The following is a 17953-nucleotide window of genomic DNA, read 5'->3' as shown; positions in this document are numbered from 1 at the left end:
TACTTGATTGAATAGAATGCACAGATCAACTTGCCTGATGTATCCCTTGACCGGGTTGCCCTATCACTTATTCAGTAAGCTCTGTGCACTTAGCTAAACAAATCAGAACATTGGAACAATCTGTGCAAGAACAGGCCATTCAACCTAACAAAGATCGCCAGTCCTAATTCTTCCAAAATAACATCAGGTCAAGTTTTGAAATTCCCTAAAGTCCTACTGTCTACCACACTACATGGTCACTTACTCCATGTGTCTGTGGTCATCAGTGTGAAGACAAATTTCAGAATGTTTGTGTAAGTTTTACCCTTAAAGTTTCAAACCATGTCCCCGTGTTCTTGATGAACTCATTTTAAAGTTCCCGTCTTGACCCACTGGACTTCAGTCATGTCTCTTCTTAATCTTCTTGTACTTAAATCGAAAAAGCTCACCTCTATTAATCTTTTCTCATAATTTATCCCCTGCAGTCCTGGAATCAGCCTAGTGGCTCTTCACTGGACTTTTTCTGCTGCTTTTAAGTCTCTTTTCCAGCCTGGAGACCAAAGCCGCACACAGTACTCCAGATGAGGTCTAACCAGTGAAATTGTGAGCATAATAAGCTCCTTGGACTTGTACTCTACACATTTGGGTGATATATACCTGAAACCAATATAACCTTTTTAGCCTTCTTAATGGCTTCTGCACACGGCCTGGAGGGGTGTGACGAGTCCACTACGACTCCTAAATCCTTCTCATAAGGTGAATTCTCAATTTTCTGACTGCCCTTTGTGTATTAAAACCTTATATTTTTACTCCCTACATGTAACACTTTACATTTACTTACATTCAATCTCCCACAAATCTGCTCAAGCTTGCTTACTGTCCAAGTTCCTCTGCAATTATTCAATGGATTCTCAATTATCTGCCAATCCACCAAGTTTGGTATCATCAGCAAAAAGTGTGAATTGTTCTAAAATAAAAGTTTTATATCTCTTTGCATTTTCTGAACTTGTATTACACAATTTATCTTGAATGCTGCTTATGATATTAGCTTATGAACTGCATATCATCACACAGCTGTAGTTAACAGGAAAAAAATTATGAAAGTGAGCTGATAATCAGAATTATATCTGAATGAGATTATGACGAGATCCAAAACTAAACCCTCTCCATTTCTATGAAAATCTCATACACATTATAAAAGAGGAGGGCGGCACGGTGGCGCAGTGGGTAGTGCTGCTGCCACGCAGTTAGGAGACCTGGGTTCACTTCCCGGGTCCTCCCTGCGTGGAGTTTGCATGTTCTCTCCGTGTCTGCGTGGATTTCCTCCCACAGTCCAATTTGGCAAATCTAAATTGTCCCTGGTGTGTGTGCCCTGCCCAGGGTTTGTTTCCTGCCTTGCACCCTGTGTTGGCTGGGATTGGCTCCAGCAGACCCCGTGACCCTGTAGTTAGGATATAGTGAGTTGGATAATGGATGGATGGATTATAAAAGGGCAGCACGGTGGCGCAGTGGTGGCGCTGCTGCCTCGCAGTTAGGAGACCCGGGTTCACTTCCCAGGTCCTCCCTGCGTGGAGTTTGCATGTTCTCCCCGTGTCTGCGTGGGTTTCCTCCGGGCGCTCCGGTTTCCTCCCACAGTCCAAAGACATGCAAGTTAGGTGGATTGGCGATTCTAAATTGTCCCTAGTGTTTGCTTGGTGTGTGTGCCCTGTCCAGGATTGTTTCCTGCCCTGTGCCCTGTGCAGATCCCCGTGACCCTGTGTTCGGATTCAGCGGGTTGGAAAATGGATGGGTGGATGGATTATAAAAGAGTATGTACCAGGGCAGGATTAAGACGAAATTGGGCCTGGTGCTGCAGTATTTTTTCTCGCCATTGGTGCATTCGACACTCGCCGTTCATGCGCACTCAGACTGACCAAGGAGCCTTAATTGCTTGCGACGTAACCAGCCAGCCTTTATTAAACATGAATAATAATAACGACGTAGTATCGTAACAACTTGAGATTAACATCAAACTATGTAACATCAACATTCAATAGCAACTGTCTGAAAAGTGCACTTAATGCAGAAAACCTAACAATGAAATACACAAAATTTTGCAATTCTCTCACGAAACAGAGTAAGAAAAAATTAATTTGCAGAGACATTGGGTCAAAGTGACTCAGTTCAGGCTCTTGAGGGTAAAGATTTGTCCATGATTTAAATTTCATAATAGACCAGAATCCTGTTGGGGATTTTAAATATTCTAAACATCCATGCCTGGCCTGCAGGCCGGCTTTTAGTTTTACCTATACAGATAACTGTTTAAATTGACATCGATTTTTACTGTACAACTAACTTTCAAGGTGAAAAATTTACTACATGGCACTTACTGAACAGTAATAAAGTGGCAAGAATCCCCAAGATATTGTAAAAAACGCAGCTAAATCGCTAAGTAAACTGTTTAACGTAAAATTGATAGCATTAACTTGAAATCTTCAGTTAACAATAAACACAACGACGTTATAGTTACGTCACAGCGCAAAGAACAATAGTAACTGTATAATAAGTAATGCTGTGTCTAGGCGTCCGAAAGTCGGTCTCCAAATTTCATCCTAAGAATTATTTTGAGGTTAATATAGCAAAGGAAAACCGTTCAGCTTCCAGAAAATTCTCGTCTGTTTTCATCTGGGCCTATTTCAGGAATGGGCCTAATGCTGCAGCATCAATAGCACCCACCTTAATCCGGCCCTGGTAAGTACTGTACCTCAGTCATGCTCTGCAAATCTCTTCAATATTCAGCCTTGCCGGGCCTCATTTTACAGTATGTCCACTAGATGGCAGTCTACTCAAGCCAAATGCTGTCGATGTAATCCCAAAAAGATAAAGCAGTTGATTCCACCCATCCATTTTCTAAACTCGCTCACCCAGAGCAGGGTTGGGATAGCGTATCCCAGCAGGCATCGGGAGCAAAGCAGGAATAATCAACGGACAAGGCACCAATTTACTGCCAGCCTAACACACACATTTCAGGGACAAATTTAGCCTTGGTAATCCATTCAGCTGTAAAAATCATGACATCCCCAGAGGTTTTTGCTAGTCAAAAGAAAGATACAAATGGAACAAGCTACAGAAGAAGAAGAACCCAATTAACGTATACATCTTTAGACTGTGGGATGAAATCTATGTGAACACATAGAGAACATGAAAACTCCACGAAGGGAGCACTGAAGACTTGAACTCCCATCTTCATGTTGCAAGGCAGCAGCGCTACCACTGCACCCACCCACTTAAGTGTGTTTTGGGAAACATGGTGGGATCTACCATCAGGGTGACTTAGGTCCACGTTTTGGTACCCTAAGGGGCTTTAACATATGTAAATGAAGAAAATGTGGGTGTTTCACCAACAGGCACTCACAGCAAACCGCTCTCTAGTACGCAGCCCTACCCCATTTTGACCCTCATGGTTATAAACCTATCCCATCAATCCATCCATCCATCCATCCTCTTCCGCTTATCTGAGGTCAGGTCGCGGAGGTAGCAGCTTAAGCAGAGAAACCCAGACATCCCTCTCCCCGGCCACTTCTTCTAGCTCTTCCGGGAGAATTCCAAGGCGTTCCCAGGCCAGCCGGGAGACATAGTCCCTCCAGCGTGTCCTGGGTCTTCCCCGGGGCCTCCTCCTGGTTGGACGTGCCCGGAACACCTCACCAGGGAGGCGTCCAGGAGGCATCCTGATCAGATGCCCGAGCCACCTCATCTGACTCCTCTCGATGCTCTACTCTGAGCCCCTCCCGGATGACTGACCTTCTGACCCTATCTTTAAGGGAAAGCCCAGACACCCTGTGGAGGAAACTCATTTCAGCCGCTTGTATTCGCGATCTCGTTCTTTCGGTCACTACCCATAGCTCATGACCATAGGTGAGGGTAGGAACGTAGACCGACTGGTAAATTGAGAGCTTTGTCTTACGGCAATGCTCCTTTTTCACCACGACAGACCGATGCAGAGCCCGCATCACTGCGGATGCCGCACCGATCCGCCTGTCAATCTCACGATCCATTCTTCCCTCACTCGTGAACAAGACCCCGAGATACTTGAACTCCTCCACTTGGGGCAGGATCTCGCTCCCAACCCTGTAGAGGGCACTCCACCCTTTTCCGGCTGAGGACCATGGTCTCGGATTTGGAGGTGCTGATTCCCATCCCAGCCGCTTCAATCCAGAGGCACTGTCCCCGATGTCCATGCGATGTTGCAGAGACGTGTCAACCAAGACAGTCCTACAACATCCAGAGCCTTAAGGAACTCCGGGCGTATCTCATCCACCCCCGGGGCCCTGCCACCAAGGAGTTTTTTGACCACCTCGGTGACTTCAGTCCCAGAGATGGGAGAGCCCACCTCAGAGTCCCCAGGCTCTGCTTCCTCATTGGAAGGCATGTTAGTGGGATTGAGGAGGTCTTCGGTACTCCCCCACCGACCCTAACGCCCGAAGTGAGGTCAGCAGCACACCATCCCCACCATATACGGTGTTGACACTGCACTGCTTCCCCCTCCTGAGACGCCGGACGGTGGACCAGAATCTCCTCGAAGCCGTCCCAAAGTCGCTCTCCATGGCTCTCCAAACTCCTCCCATGCCCGAGTTTTTGCCTCAGCAACAACGAAGCCGCATTCCACTTGGCCTGCCGGTACCTATCAGCTGCCTCCAGAGACCCACAGGACAAAAAAGTCCTATAGGACTCCTTCTTCAGCTTGACGGCATCCCTCACGCCGTGTCCACCAACGGGTTTGGGGATTGCCGCCACGACAGGCACCGACCACCTTATGGCCACAGCCCCGGCCAGCCGCCTCAACAATAGAGGCACAGAACATGGCCCATTCGTACTCAATGTCCCCCACCTCCCTCGGGACGTGGTTGAAGTTCTGCCGAGGTGGGAGTTGAAGCTACTTCTGACAGGGGACTCTGCCAGCCGTTCCCAGCAGACCCTCACAACACGTTTGGGCCTACCAGGTCTGACCGCATCTTCCCCACCATCGAAGCCAACTCACCACCAGGTGGTGATCAGTTGACACTCGCCCCTCTCTTCACCCGAGTGTCCAAGACATATGGCCGCAAGTCCGACGACACGACCACAAAGTCGATCATCGACCTGAGGCCTAGGGTGTCCTGGTGCCAAGTGCACATATGAACACCCTTATGCTTGAACATGGTGTTCGTTATGGACAATCCGTGGACGAGCACAGAAGTCCAATAACAAAACACCACTCGGGTTCAGATCGGGGGGGCCATTCCTCCCAATCACGCCCTTCCAGGTCTCACTGTCATTGCCCACGTGAGCATTGAAGTCTCCCAGCAAAACGAGGGAATCCCCAGAAGGTATGCCCTCTAGCAACCCTCCAGAGACTCCAAAAGGGTGGATACTCCAAACTGCTGTTCGCATATGCACAAACAACAGTCAGGACCCTTCCCCACCCGAAGGCGAGGGAGGCCACCCTCTCGCCCACCGGGTAAACCCCAATGCACAGGCTCAGTGGGGGCAATAAGTATGCCCACCCCTGCTCTGCGCCTCTCACCGGGGCAACTCCAGAGTGGTAGAGAGTCCAGCCCCTCTCAAGGAGATTGGTTCCAGAGTCCAAGCTGTGCGTCGAGGTGAGTCCGACTATATCTAGCCGGAACCTCTCGACCTCGCGCACTAGCTCAGGCTCCTTCCCCTTCAGAGAGGTGACATTCCACGTCCCAAGAGCCAGTTTCTGTAGCCGAGGATCAGACCGCCAAGGTCCCGCCGCCACCACCCAACTCACACTGCACCCAACCTCCTTGGCCCCTCCCATAGGTGGTGAGCCCATGGGGAGGAGGACCCACGTTACCTCTTCGGGGTGTGCCTGGCCGAGCCCCATGGGTGCAGGCCCGGCCACCAGGCGCTCGCCATCGAGCCCCACCTCCAGGCCTGGCTCCAGAGTGGGGCCCCGGTGACCCGTGTCCGGGCAAGGGAAAACGTCATCCAAGGTTTTTATTCTTCCTTGAGCCGTCACCTTATCGTGGTGGAGGCGTTTGCGTGTCCCAATGATCCTAGGAGCTATGTTGTCCGGGGCTTTATGCCACTGGTAGGCCACCCAAGGTAAACTGGTCCTAGGTGAGGGATGAGACAAAGAGCGGTTCAACACCTCCAATGAAGAATAAAAACTGTGGACTATCCCATCAAACCAAATAAAAAATCTTTTAAAAGAAGAATATGATTGGTTGATAAGGACGGCGCATGATCAGGCCAGGCATCTCATAGGTCACAAAAAAGAAAGTCAAAATGAGAGCCCAGTGACGCAGCAAAAAGAAGATAGATGCAAAATGACACTGACATGTTTGTACGGGTGGCATATTCAATGCTTGCGACTCTGCGGCCATTTCAGTAACTTGGAATGACTACTGAGTATCTGATTGCCAACAGGAGCAGCTATCTGATATTTATAAGAGGAAAAAATGAACACAAAATATAAAACATAAACTGATGTTGCTCAAGCTAAGTTTGAAATAGTAAACTAATCCATAATTCAATTGCACAGAATATTTCTCTGTTTGTTGTAAGAGCGGGAGACATGCAAGATAAAGTTACTTAGTGCAGGATGGATTTAATTAACATAATTGTTGCTTATCAGCTAATATTTATTCATAATTAATCAATTAATTAATTAATTAAGTTATTAGCTGTTGACTAAAAAAACTTTTGAGGAAAAGTGCGCCCTTTACTAGAAACTGATCTTAGTTAACATCTGTTGCCTCACTTAAACTCCGTCCACAGTTTGAAATTCACAAAAGGCACTTATAAACCCATAAGCAATCATTTATAAAGTTTTGAAAGTGGTATTTAATGTATTCTATATGTTTTCATATTCAATTCCTATTAAATTATTATTATTTGAACTTCCCCTTGGGATTAATAAAGTGTCTATCTATCTATCTATCTATCTATCTATCTATCTATCTATCTATCTATCTATCTAAAGCCCCCTATTTAATTTTTAGAAAATCAAGATGCTATACAAAAAAAGTTACCAGTAGTGGGTTAACCTCAAAAACTCCACAGAGCCTTCAGAAAGCATTCGGACCCCTGAACTTTTTCACTTTTTTTTGTGCTAAAATCATTTAAATTAATTTCCCCCTCATCCAACAATATTTAATATCCCAGAAGGACAAAGCGAAAACAGGAATTTTTTTTTAAATGTTTTTGTAAATTTATTAAAAAATAAAATCTGAACCATTCAATTGACACAACGGTTCATAACCCTTTGCTATAACACTCGGGTGCATCCCATTCTAGCCATCCTTGTTGGGATGGTTCTACACTTTATTTAAATCCTCTTGTTATTAATTTCACTGATTGGACTGATTAGGAAAGGCACACGCCTGTCTATAGAAGGTCCTGCAGTTGAACAAAAAAGCAAGTCATGAGTTTGAAGGAATTATTTGCCTGCAGATCTTAGAGGCTGATTGTGTGGCACAAATCTAGAGAAGGCTAAAAAAAAATGTCTGCATCATTGAAGGTTCCCAAAAACAAAGTGGCCGCCTTAATTCTTAATTAGAAGATAGTATCAAGTAAATAAGTAGTAAGTTTTTCATTATTTTAAAATATTGCTTCAAGCTTAGGTGCATGTCATCTAGAGTAGGGGATCCTCCAGGTTTTTGCTCGCTCCCAGCACATCTATACCATTCAGTCGATAAAAGTGTACTAACCTATACAGGCCCCAAATGATGCTTGGTTGTCCAATAAGGTTTATATGGGCCACTTATATGGGACCCATACTTTTCCCCATATAAAACACACTGGGGGCTGATATGGGCTTGCTACCTGTGGAGTGCCAGTCCATTGCCAGGCACAATAACAAATACCACCCTTTGTGCCAATTTAGATTAACCCATAAGCTAACAAGAGTTTTTTGGGGGGTACTAGAGAAAGGAGGGGCACCCCAAGACCCAACCAGATACGGGGAGACGTGCAAGTAGGTGTCTTTCAGCAGCGCTAATCACTGCGCCGCCGTAACGCAGTCATATGTTGTCCGCTCTCACTGCGCCGCCCTAACTCATTCACGTCTTTCCCAAACTTGGTTAAAGTCACTGTTTTAGAATCCCATCACTTTACCTGAACTCGGAATTCTTCGGCCATTGTCTCCGAGTCGTTGCGGAAGGTCAAATTGTAGCGGCGAGTCCGGTTGCCGAAACACGCCCATTAACCCCACCCACACACTTCCTTACCTCAGTCTCCGTTTCTTCTTGCTCGTGTCACAAGGGAGAAACGCTCTGGGGCACGTGGGCACATTGTAATGTAAAGCCGCCCGATATTATCTTCAGCCAAGTGTCAGTTTGCACGTGCCATCCCGCCCCGTCGTTTTGCTCCCCAAAGCGCGCACACACACACGCACACACACATACACACATATACAACAAGGAGACCACCGCCACTTCGCGGCTGCCAAGCTGCAATAATGGATGTGTAACAAAAGAAGTAGCACTGTCGCCGTACAGAAGCACCGAAAGGTCCACAATGACAGCTTCAGCAGGCACGGGGGTTTTTGTGCTGTCCCTTCTGTCAGTCCCGCTTACCTATTTGTTTAACTTACTGTTCCACGCCAACAGGTGAGTGAATTAGTTTTCTCTGTCCCGTCGTTTTTCTTTTGCAAACGAAAACAAAGAATGTTGTCAGACGTCTCGTAATGAGGAAGTTGGAAGGTCCGCTCGGTCGCCCCGTTGCAATGCAGCCTGCGGCTCTGGGCCACAGGACGGATCGCCGAGCTGAAGCAGCGCGACATTCGCGGGTCTGAAAATTAAGGAAGGGTTCGCGGCTCAAGTTGCAAAGTGAGTTAAAAGAAACGGGGAAATGAAAAAAAAGTTACTGAAAAAAGCCGAGCGAGTACGCGTGAGGTGGCTATTTTCATCCCGAAACCGTAGTTGTTTTATACAGCGCTCTTCCCGTTATTACACTCTGTGAATGCAAAGTATCCTATCAGTAATTGTTTCAAAAATAGAACCAAGCGTGACAAGAACCAAAATTGCAGACAAACAGCGCTGTCTTCCAGTTTTATCCTGGCACAAACTGGCAGCAATCAGATCGTGAGGTCTGCACATTAAAGTTAGACATTTCCTAACACGGGTGAGCAAATAGCCGATCCATCCCGCTTGTTATTCCGTTCAATTCACTTTAGTTTCGTGTCTAAGATGCAATGTCGCCATGCCGTGTGTAAGGGAATAACGGATGGTGCGGACCAAATACCCATCGTCTCGCCCTAATTTTTAGACATTCCTCGCTAAAAATCTACTTTTTGGAATACGGGCATCATTTTAAAGCCAAAATATGCAAGTCCGCACTATGCGGTGTTGGGCGTGGTTTGCAAGTTCGGGGTAACGGTGCGCAAAAAAAAAAAATCAGTATGGAATAAATGGTCCGTCCAGTACCTCCATGTAAATTAGTGACACCGCAGGGAAATCAACCAAAGGAAATGTTCTAATAAAATACAACCTGTCTTACCGTACAAAACATAAAATCAAGTAGACTAACTTACATAATATAACACAAATACGTGTAGTGTAAACTAAACGGGCAACTGAATGCAATGAACAACTTCAATAATATTTCATTTGAAACTAAACACACTGGATCACAAAGTAAACAAGCTGTACAGATACAGTTTTTTTAATGCCTCAGTGCACGTCAGCCTTTACTGCTCTGTTGTGGTGTTCGGGTGTTCATTTTTTTCTATTCATCTTAGTATGTGTTCTGGTAGGGCATGCAAGCTGTCAGTTATCTTCACCTATAAAAGTATTTGTGTTAGGTGTGTGCATGCATGTGTAGGCACATATTGAAATAAATTATGTATCTCAAAAGCTGTTCATGCAGAAATATTGGACAAAGGTCATTTGGTTTTTCAAGGATATGAAAATAAGTATTGGACCAAAAACAATAAGCATGGTGCCTGCAACAAGACAAACACAATGCAACTTGTTTGAAAATGATAGGTAATTTTTGTAGGGAGTCATCATTGTACATACAGTAGGTCTCTGTGTTCAGTGAATGAGGAAGGCCCCGCCCCCTACTCTCGGCCCACGGCCACTCTCTTGGATTTGCATAAATACATCGGTACGGCAAGCGAACTCTGGTGCTTAGCGCAATGAGAGAAGGAAGTCGCAAAATCAACCGGAAAATTCAAGCAAATTATAGAAAACAACCTGATCTAAATCAGTTAAGTAATTCTCTTATGAAAAGCGGACAGACGTAAAGACAGACAGACATATAGACAGAACGCCGCTTGGACCATGACATTTTTAAAACCGTTTCTTAGCAAGCACCTGTGGGCCAAGGGTAACCTACATTCCAAATTTTAGGTCCCAAATCCTCATGGTTCGGGTGATTTTGTGATGAGTGAGTCAGTGGAATTAGGTTTATATATATACAGTATATATATATATATATCTTAATAAAATATTAAGTGTCTGTGTATCTGTCCTGTTGCTGTGTCTCTGTCATTTTGATTGATGGCGCATAACAAACCTTTTCAGTAATGAAAATACATTCAATTTGTCATTCCAACAGTTGGTACATCACAAACATGAACACTGCTTTTATGAATCCCATACTAAATGGCATATAACAGAAACGTGTGTTGCATGGCGTACTGCAAACATTTGAATTGATTACTTAGAATTTCAACTTGACTTAAGACATGTAGCACAGCTAGTATATATAAAATATATGTGTAAAATATTTCTACAATTTTATATAGAACTCCTACATTCAGTCTAAAGTTTGTTTTGTTTTATGTTTATATTGTAAGGTCTGACTTGATATACAGTATCTGCGGTGGGCCGGCGCCCTGCCTGGGGTTTGTTTCCTGCCTTGTGCCCTGTGTTGGCTGGGATTGGCTCCAGCAGACTCCGTGACCCTGTAGTTAGGGTATAGCGGGTTGGATAATGGATGGATGGATGGACTTAATATATTACAGGATTGAGTTCAATTCTACTTTCCTATATTGTTTTATATATAGTATTTGTGTTTAGTGTAACAACAAAAACATCTCTTTCTATAGCACCATATTATACACAAGATGTTGCTCAAAGTGTTTTACAACATGTCAAAGAAAAAGTTACAAGCAAAGAAAAAAAAATTTAAATTAAGTATGGAGCAGCCGAAAGAAGAAGATGAATAATAATGAATAAATTATGTACAAAAAAAATACACACATAAAATAGATACATAGTTAGTTCTTTTTATATAGAATTGTATTTTAAGTTTCTAAAGATGAGTCCAATGGTAAGGTCAGATGGCCGGGATAAAAGAAAAAAATAAGAAAAATTCCAGAACTTATTTGAAAACTTATATGAAATTGAAACATACTGTATAAGAAAAGAACAGGTAAGCAATTGGCTATTGAATGACTTGCTCAGGGTCACACAGTAAGTTAGCAGTTAAGGCAAAGCCAGCAGCTTTGTGGTTTAAAGTCTAGAGCCTCACCCAACATACCACACTGCCTTCATCAGCATAATGGTGAGAAATCAAATAGTGCAAAGAGAAGTAATCACATTCAGATCCTGCCCTCATACTAAACTCCGTTTACACACTCCGAAACAAAGAATATATTTTCTTTTCATTAATACTGTATGTAATGTTGTATTGTTTAATTGTATTTACCTTATCATGTCTATGGAAATAACAAGAAGAGACATCTAAATAACTATGTTGCCTGGCAATAAAGTTCAAAGTATATGTTAATTTGTGTGTGTATATATATATATATATATATATATATATATATATATATATATATTGTCACAGATGTACGGGGACACTGCCCGGCCGGGATGCCTGGATAGTCCCCGACTTGGACAATACACTTCTCCTCTGCCACGAGAGGGCAGCCACCCGGGTCTATTTGGGGGCCACAAGGACGGAGCTGGGACGCTCGTGAGAGGACGTGGCCACCGCCAGGGGGCGCCCGGACAGTGAGGGAATCCTGGATGGCAGGCTGCCGGAAGTAATTCCAAGAAGACCCGGAGTGCTTCCAGGTGCTTTCCTGACACTTTCGCCACACCAGGAAGTGACGTCAAGGGGATCCGTGTCATGATAAAAGGGGCCGCCTCTTTCCAGACAATGAGCCAAAGTTGAGAGGAAGGAGACGAAGCTTGTGAGGAGGAAGAAGGAGGTCAAGAGAGAGAGAGAAAGAGAAAGAAGAAGAAGAAGAAGACAGTGGAGAGAGTTGGTGTGAGAACATTGTGGTGCAGTGAAAAAGAAATAAAAGAAGTGTGTTTTGGACATCCTGGTGTCGGTCTGTCTGTGTCTGGGGGTACGCTTTCTACAGTATATATATATATATATATATATATATATATATATATATATATATATATATATATATATATATATATATATTATTTTTACTCCACTGCAAACAAGTTAAAATGAAAAAGTGAAGCCTGATCTCCTCCTTCTTCTGTCGGCTGCTCCCATTATGGGTTGCCACAGCAGATCATCTTCTTCCATCTCTTCCTGTCCTCGTCATCTTGTTCTGTTACACCCATCACCTGCCTAAACCTTCTCTTAGGCCTTCCTCTGTTCCTCTTCCCTGGCAGCTCTATCCTAAACATCCTTCTCCCAGTACACCCAGCATCTCTCCTCTGCTCATGTCCAAACCAGCACAATCTCGCCTCTCTGACTTTGTATCCCAACCTGAGCTGACCCTCTAATGTCCTCATTTCTAATTCTGTCCATCCTCGTCACACCCAATGCAAATCTTAGCATCTTTAACTCTGCCACCTCCAGCTCTGTGTCCTGTGCCACCGTCTCCTGGTCTCACTGAAGCCTGATCTAGCGGTTCAATTTTAACATTAACCTCTGAACAGGAGGTGTAGTGTGGAGTTTGCTTGTTCTCCCTGCTTTCCTTTCCACAACAATTCCTGCACATCATAATCAGCAATATTAAATTTACATTAAAAGTGTTTAAGTTAAAACAATACAGTATGTAGAACATTTTTAAGGGTTCATTTAATACCATAAGTGTGGAAGAAATAAACTGAATATATATATTAAAGAAATCTTGTCCTCATTTAGGACCTCTTTGAGTCAGGGGCCATGCAGGAGGAAACTTGTTCATGGTGTCTTTTATTTTCTCTTTGAAGACAGAGTGCCTCCTTTCAGCAAGCGGATCAGAGTATCGACTGAGATATTTTTTTATTTCTTTTAGGGTGGCTAAATGAGATGAGCTGATTCATGGTTATACATCTTTTAACATATAAACTGACTGGTTAATGCATTGCTTACACCTTTCATGAACTTACTTTATCCAGCATACATGACAAAGTTACCGAAGTTTCACCCCACACCAAGTTCCTTTCTTTAAAGCACATCCTTGCTACATTTTATCTTGGCAGATTACCCACACCCAGCTTAAACTTACGGTGCCCGCTTTCTGTTTACACCAGCGTTTCTCAACCTTTAAGTATTCGCGACCCGAGTTTTCCTAACAGTTTTAATCGCGCCCCCCTAATGTTTTTTTGAAACCCTAATAAAATGTATTCCTATATTTTTTGCTGCTGACACACCGCTACAAGGTTTATTATGCCTACTTAACTTTTATCGACATTTATCTTACTCTATATTTATTTTTCTAGTATCAGAATGTAGTTGAAGTTATTTTGTTTTGGTTTCAATAGATGGATTTTTCATATTTTCGATTCTTGTTTTCTTTTTTTCACATCTTCGTGCCCCCTTTTTTGTTACTGAACCGGCGGTTAACACAATAGTTAGCTTCCAAAGTCTTATCTTGCACACCTAGGCAGCTTAATTATCCCAATTGACCTTTTAAATGCCATTGTTTAATACTGTGCAACTTACAACATATAAAAATAATCCCACATAAGAATGACTTCAGCACTGGAGATTTTGCTTTGGCTGTCTTGTCATGGATTGGCATCCCATCCATGCCAGGTTTGTGTATTATTTTATGTACTGGCCCTGTGCAGAGTGACACTAAAAACAATGAAACCTGGCTCCAGACAATGGATGAATTGTGAAAATCAAAATGGGCATAATCTCCTTTAATTGACAGTACATGTATCGTCTTTGATTCTTTCTTCTAAAGCTGCCGTAATTAGAGAGGTTAGGAGTAGGGACTGATACGGCGCATTGCCACACCCACCACGCGACAAACCAACTGAAGATCCTGATTAGGACCCGAGTGCAGCCATGCGACGGGTGACACTTCAGCACCACGCTAGTTCAGATGGACTGGAACAGTGGGAGTTTTTTTATGGTGGCTGGAGTGCCAATCCTGCCACCAACCCTCAAGTTTTTCCCTGCAGGTTAGAGGGCCGACATGCAGGGGTGGATGCAGATGAAATCCTAAAAAAATCCGAGAAGCTAACTAAAGTTATGGGACACACACTGGACCCCTTGGTGGTCGTAGCAAAGGAGAGAATGACGACAAAGCGGGGTGCCGTTATGAACAACGCTGCACATCCTCTCTCTGACACTCTGACACTGAGGACGTTCAGCAGAAGTGGATCAGGAAGCTCGACTGTGGCTCCTTCATACCAACAGCAATATGCTTGCATAATGTCTTGCTGGGACTTCATTCTTCTTCATTTTCTTCCTTTTTCGTCGTATCTGGCATATTTCTATCTGTGTTTTGACCTAACAGCATGCTTTCCTGCTCCAGGCCTCCTTGTATAATGTGGCATTGAGAAAATAACTGGAAAAAGTATTATTTTTCTGCCGAGTGTTTTGCAACACATTTGACAGCTGAAATAGTGACGAAAGGTGAAGTGCAGAAATTACATTATTGTCTTACACAACTTTGTTTCGTAGTGGCCACATGGTCTTCACTTATCTCAGTAAGAAGTCGGGATGCCAGACTCTGATCACGTAACGTTCTTAACCCGCTTAGTCCATTTCAGAGCCACTGGAGTCGAAGGTGATGGCACTGAACCAAAACAAGAGAAGAGGCCCATGAACCCACCCACACGAGGGCAGTTTAGAATCACTAGTCCACCTAATGTGCACACCTTCAGAAATATGGGCGGGGCCAGCCCCTGTAGAAAAGGGGAGCGTGTGCAGAGTCACAGAGCCGCATATTATCTGCCTTATTTATCATTGAAGCACAACCTCTCTGAGCATGTTGTTAATTAGCAGGGCCGTTGGTAACCCACGGTCTGTTTTCTAGTGTGCTCCACACTTGTTATTAAGCCTCCTGAAGACCTTGAAGAAATATTTAACTGACTTTTCTGAATGTTTTATTTAAACTGTTGTGTTCAAAGCAAAATAACAGATTTCCCCATGGGGCACATTCTGTAAATATTAGTTATTTTTTAAAAGGAATTATGCAATTATGCAATATATAATAATAATAATAATACATTTTCTTTATTTGTAGGCACCTTTCTAAACACTCAAGGACACCGAACAATAGATAAAAAAACAAAAGTAAAATACAGAAGTTAAAATCAGACAGAGCAATTGTAATCAAAGAGTAAACGCACTCTTAAACAAATGAGTTTTAAGTTTAGATTTGAAAAGTGAAAATGATTCAATATTTCTAAGCTCAGGTGGTAGTGAGTTCCAAAGCTGAGGAGCAGAGCAACTCAATGCTGTGCTCCCCATAGTGGTAAGACGGACGAAGGGGACATTCAAGTGGATGGAGGAAGAGGATCTCAGGGTGCGGGAGGGAATGGCAACATGGAGGAGGCGAGACAGATATGGAGGGGCAAGGTTGTGGAGAGCCTTAAAAGTTAGTAGGAGAATTTTGAATTGAATTCGGAACTGAACTGGAAGCCAGTGAAGCTGCTGCAAGACGGGAGTGATATGGTGAATAGAGGGGGTTCAAGTAATGATGAGGGTGGGCAGCTGAATTCTGGACCGGTTGAAGCTTATAAAGAGATTTGCGAGAAAGACCAAAGAAAAGGGAATTGCAATAATCCAGACGAGAAGTGACAAGGCTATGAACGAGGAAAGCAGTGGTGTGGGGAGTGACGGAGGGGTGAATACGATTAATGTGACGCAAGTGGAAATATGAAGTCTGGGAAATGTTATTGATGTGGGACTGTCTAACTAGCCATCCCCTGTGGCTTCGCCCGCGTATTAGTGAAACAGGACAGTGAGGAGGCCCCGCCTGGCTCCCCACTCCTGACGTCACTCTACCCCGTCCCCTCGCCCCACAGCCTCTGTCTCAGGTTAGCGTGAATATGTGGCAAGACTTAGACTAACTTGAACAGAGGCTGGCGAGTGAATGAGGAAGGCCCACAGCCACTCCCTTGGATTTGCATAAATACATCAGTACGGCAAGTGAACTATGATTCTTAGCGCAATGAGAGAAGTCACAAAGTCAACCGGAATGTTCAAGCAAATTCTGGTAAAAAAAAAAAAAAGATCTAAATCCGTTAAGTAGTTCTCTCGTTCGCTAACTAAGCAGAGTTAAGGTTGCACCCCGAGGCAGATGCGTGAGTGAGGAGGGCCCCGCCCCCCGAGGAGTCTCTCTCGGATTTGCGCTAATAAATCGGTACTGCAAGTGAACTATGATACTTGACGCAATGAGAGAAGTTGCAAAATCAACAGAATGTTCAAGCAAATTATAGGAAAAAACCCGATCCAAATCCGTTAAGTAGTCCACTCATGAAAAGCAGACAGACATACAAACGGGTCTATGAAACTAAGAAAGTTCACGCTTGGACCACAAAATTTTGAAAGCCGTTTCTTAGCGAGCACCTGTGGGCCAAGGGTAACCTACATTCTAGATTTCAAGTCCCAAGTCCTCACGGGTCAGGAGATTTCGTGATGAGTGAGTCAGTGGTATTTGGATTTTATATAAATATATATAAAATATTATAATTGAACAATATATTGTATTACACTCCTTCTGTTCCACAATTTCATCCAATAATCGGAACATTTTGCATACCTTGTGTGTTTTTTATTGTTATTATAAAATGCACTTAACTGTGTTACTTTTACTCTTGTTTAAAAGATTCATCATACTGTATATAATAAATACTTCACTTCGGGTCTAATTGAATTCCATGCATTCAGTGTTTATTATTGTTATGAATGGTAATCATTGGGGAGAATAAATATTTAGCTTCCATTTCTATTTCAAGTATTAATTCATGCTTTTATGATTTTTGCATTGCCCAACTACTATAAACACACACACACACATCTATACAAACGTTCTTCAGCCTGCTTCATTTAATTCAGTGTCACAGGAGGGCACAGCCAGCTCCATCAGCACTGTGGCAAGGCAGGAAACACTCGCAGCCCGTCCACTGTAAATTATAGATATCATTAATATACAAACATTCATATTATTATTTTGCCCAGAGGGGACTGGGTGGTCTCGTGGTCTGGAATCCCTACAGATTTTATTTTTTCTCCAGCCGTCTGGAGTTTTTTTTGTTTTTTCTGTCCACCCTGGCCATCGGACCTTACTCTTATTCTATGTTAATTAATGTTGACTTATTTTATTTTCTTACTGTGTCTTTTATTTTTCTATTTTTCATTATGTAAAACACTTTGAGCTACTGTTTGTATGAATATGGGCTATAGAAATAAATGTTGTTGTTGTTATTACTCTACTCTTCACATTTTAATATTTCAGGATGACAGACGAGATTAGACAGGAGTCCCCGTGGACTGTGATGTTTTTTGATGACATTGTGATCTGTAGCGAGAGTAGGGAGGAGGTTGAGGAGACCCTGGAGAGGTGGAGATCTGCTCTGGAGAGGAGAGGAATGAAGGTCAGTAGGACCACCACGGACAGAATACATGTATGTGAATGAGAGGGAGGTCAGTGGAGTGGTGAGGATGAGGGAGTAGAGTTGGCGAAGGTGGATGAGTTTAAATACTTGGGATCAACAGTACAGAGTAATGGGGATTGTGGAAGAGAAGTGAAGAAGAGAGTGCAGGCAGGGTGGAGTGGGTGGAGAAGAGTGTCAGGAGTGATTTGTGACAGACGGGTATCAGGAAGAGTGAAAGGGAA

The 17953-nt window shown here is 43.5% G+C and overlaps 1 protein-coding gene across 1 annotated transcript in view; it reads left to right on the top strand.

Annotated features, from left to right (window-relative positions):
• Positions 1 to 8198: 8198 nt before the first annotated feature.
• Positions 8199 to 17953, top strand: part of LOC120541301 (transmembrane 6 superfamily member 1-like) — a 79948-nt gene continuing 70193 nt past the window's right edge. Inside the window, exon 1 of the mRNA XM_039772796.1 lies at positions 8199 to 8573. Within this exon, the coding sequence (XP_039628730.1) occupies positions 8482 to 8573 (92 nt within the window). The 5' untranslated portion in view covers positions 8199 to 8481. The remainder of the gene's footprint in view (positions 8574 to 17953) is intronic.

Source organism: Polypterus senegalus, chromosome 12 (assembly GCF_016835505.1).
Source record: "Polypterus senegalus isolate Bchr_013 chromosome 12, ASM1683550v1, whole genome shotgun sequence".
NCBI classification, from domain to species: Eukaryota; Metazoa; Chordata; class Cladistia; order Polypteriformes; family Polypteridae; genus Polypterus; species Polypterus senegalus.
The sequence above is the reverse complement of the archived record's forward strand: the minus strand, read 5'-3'. Positions and strand labels throughout refer to the sequence as shown.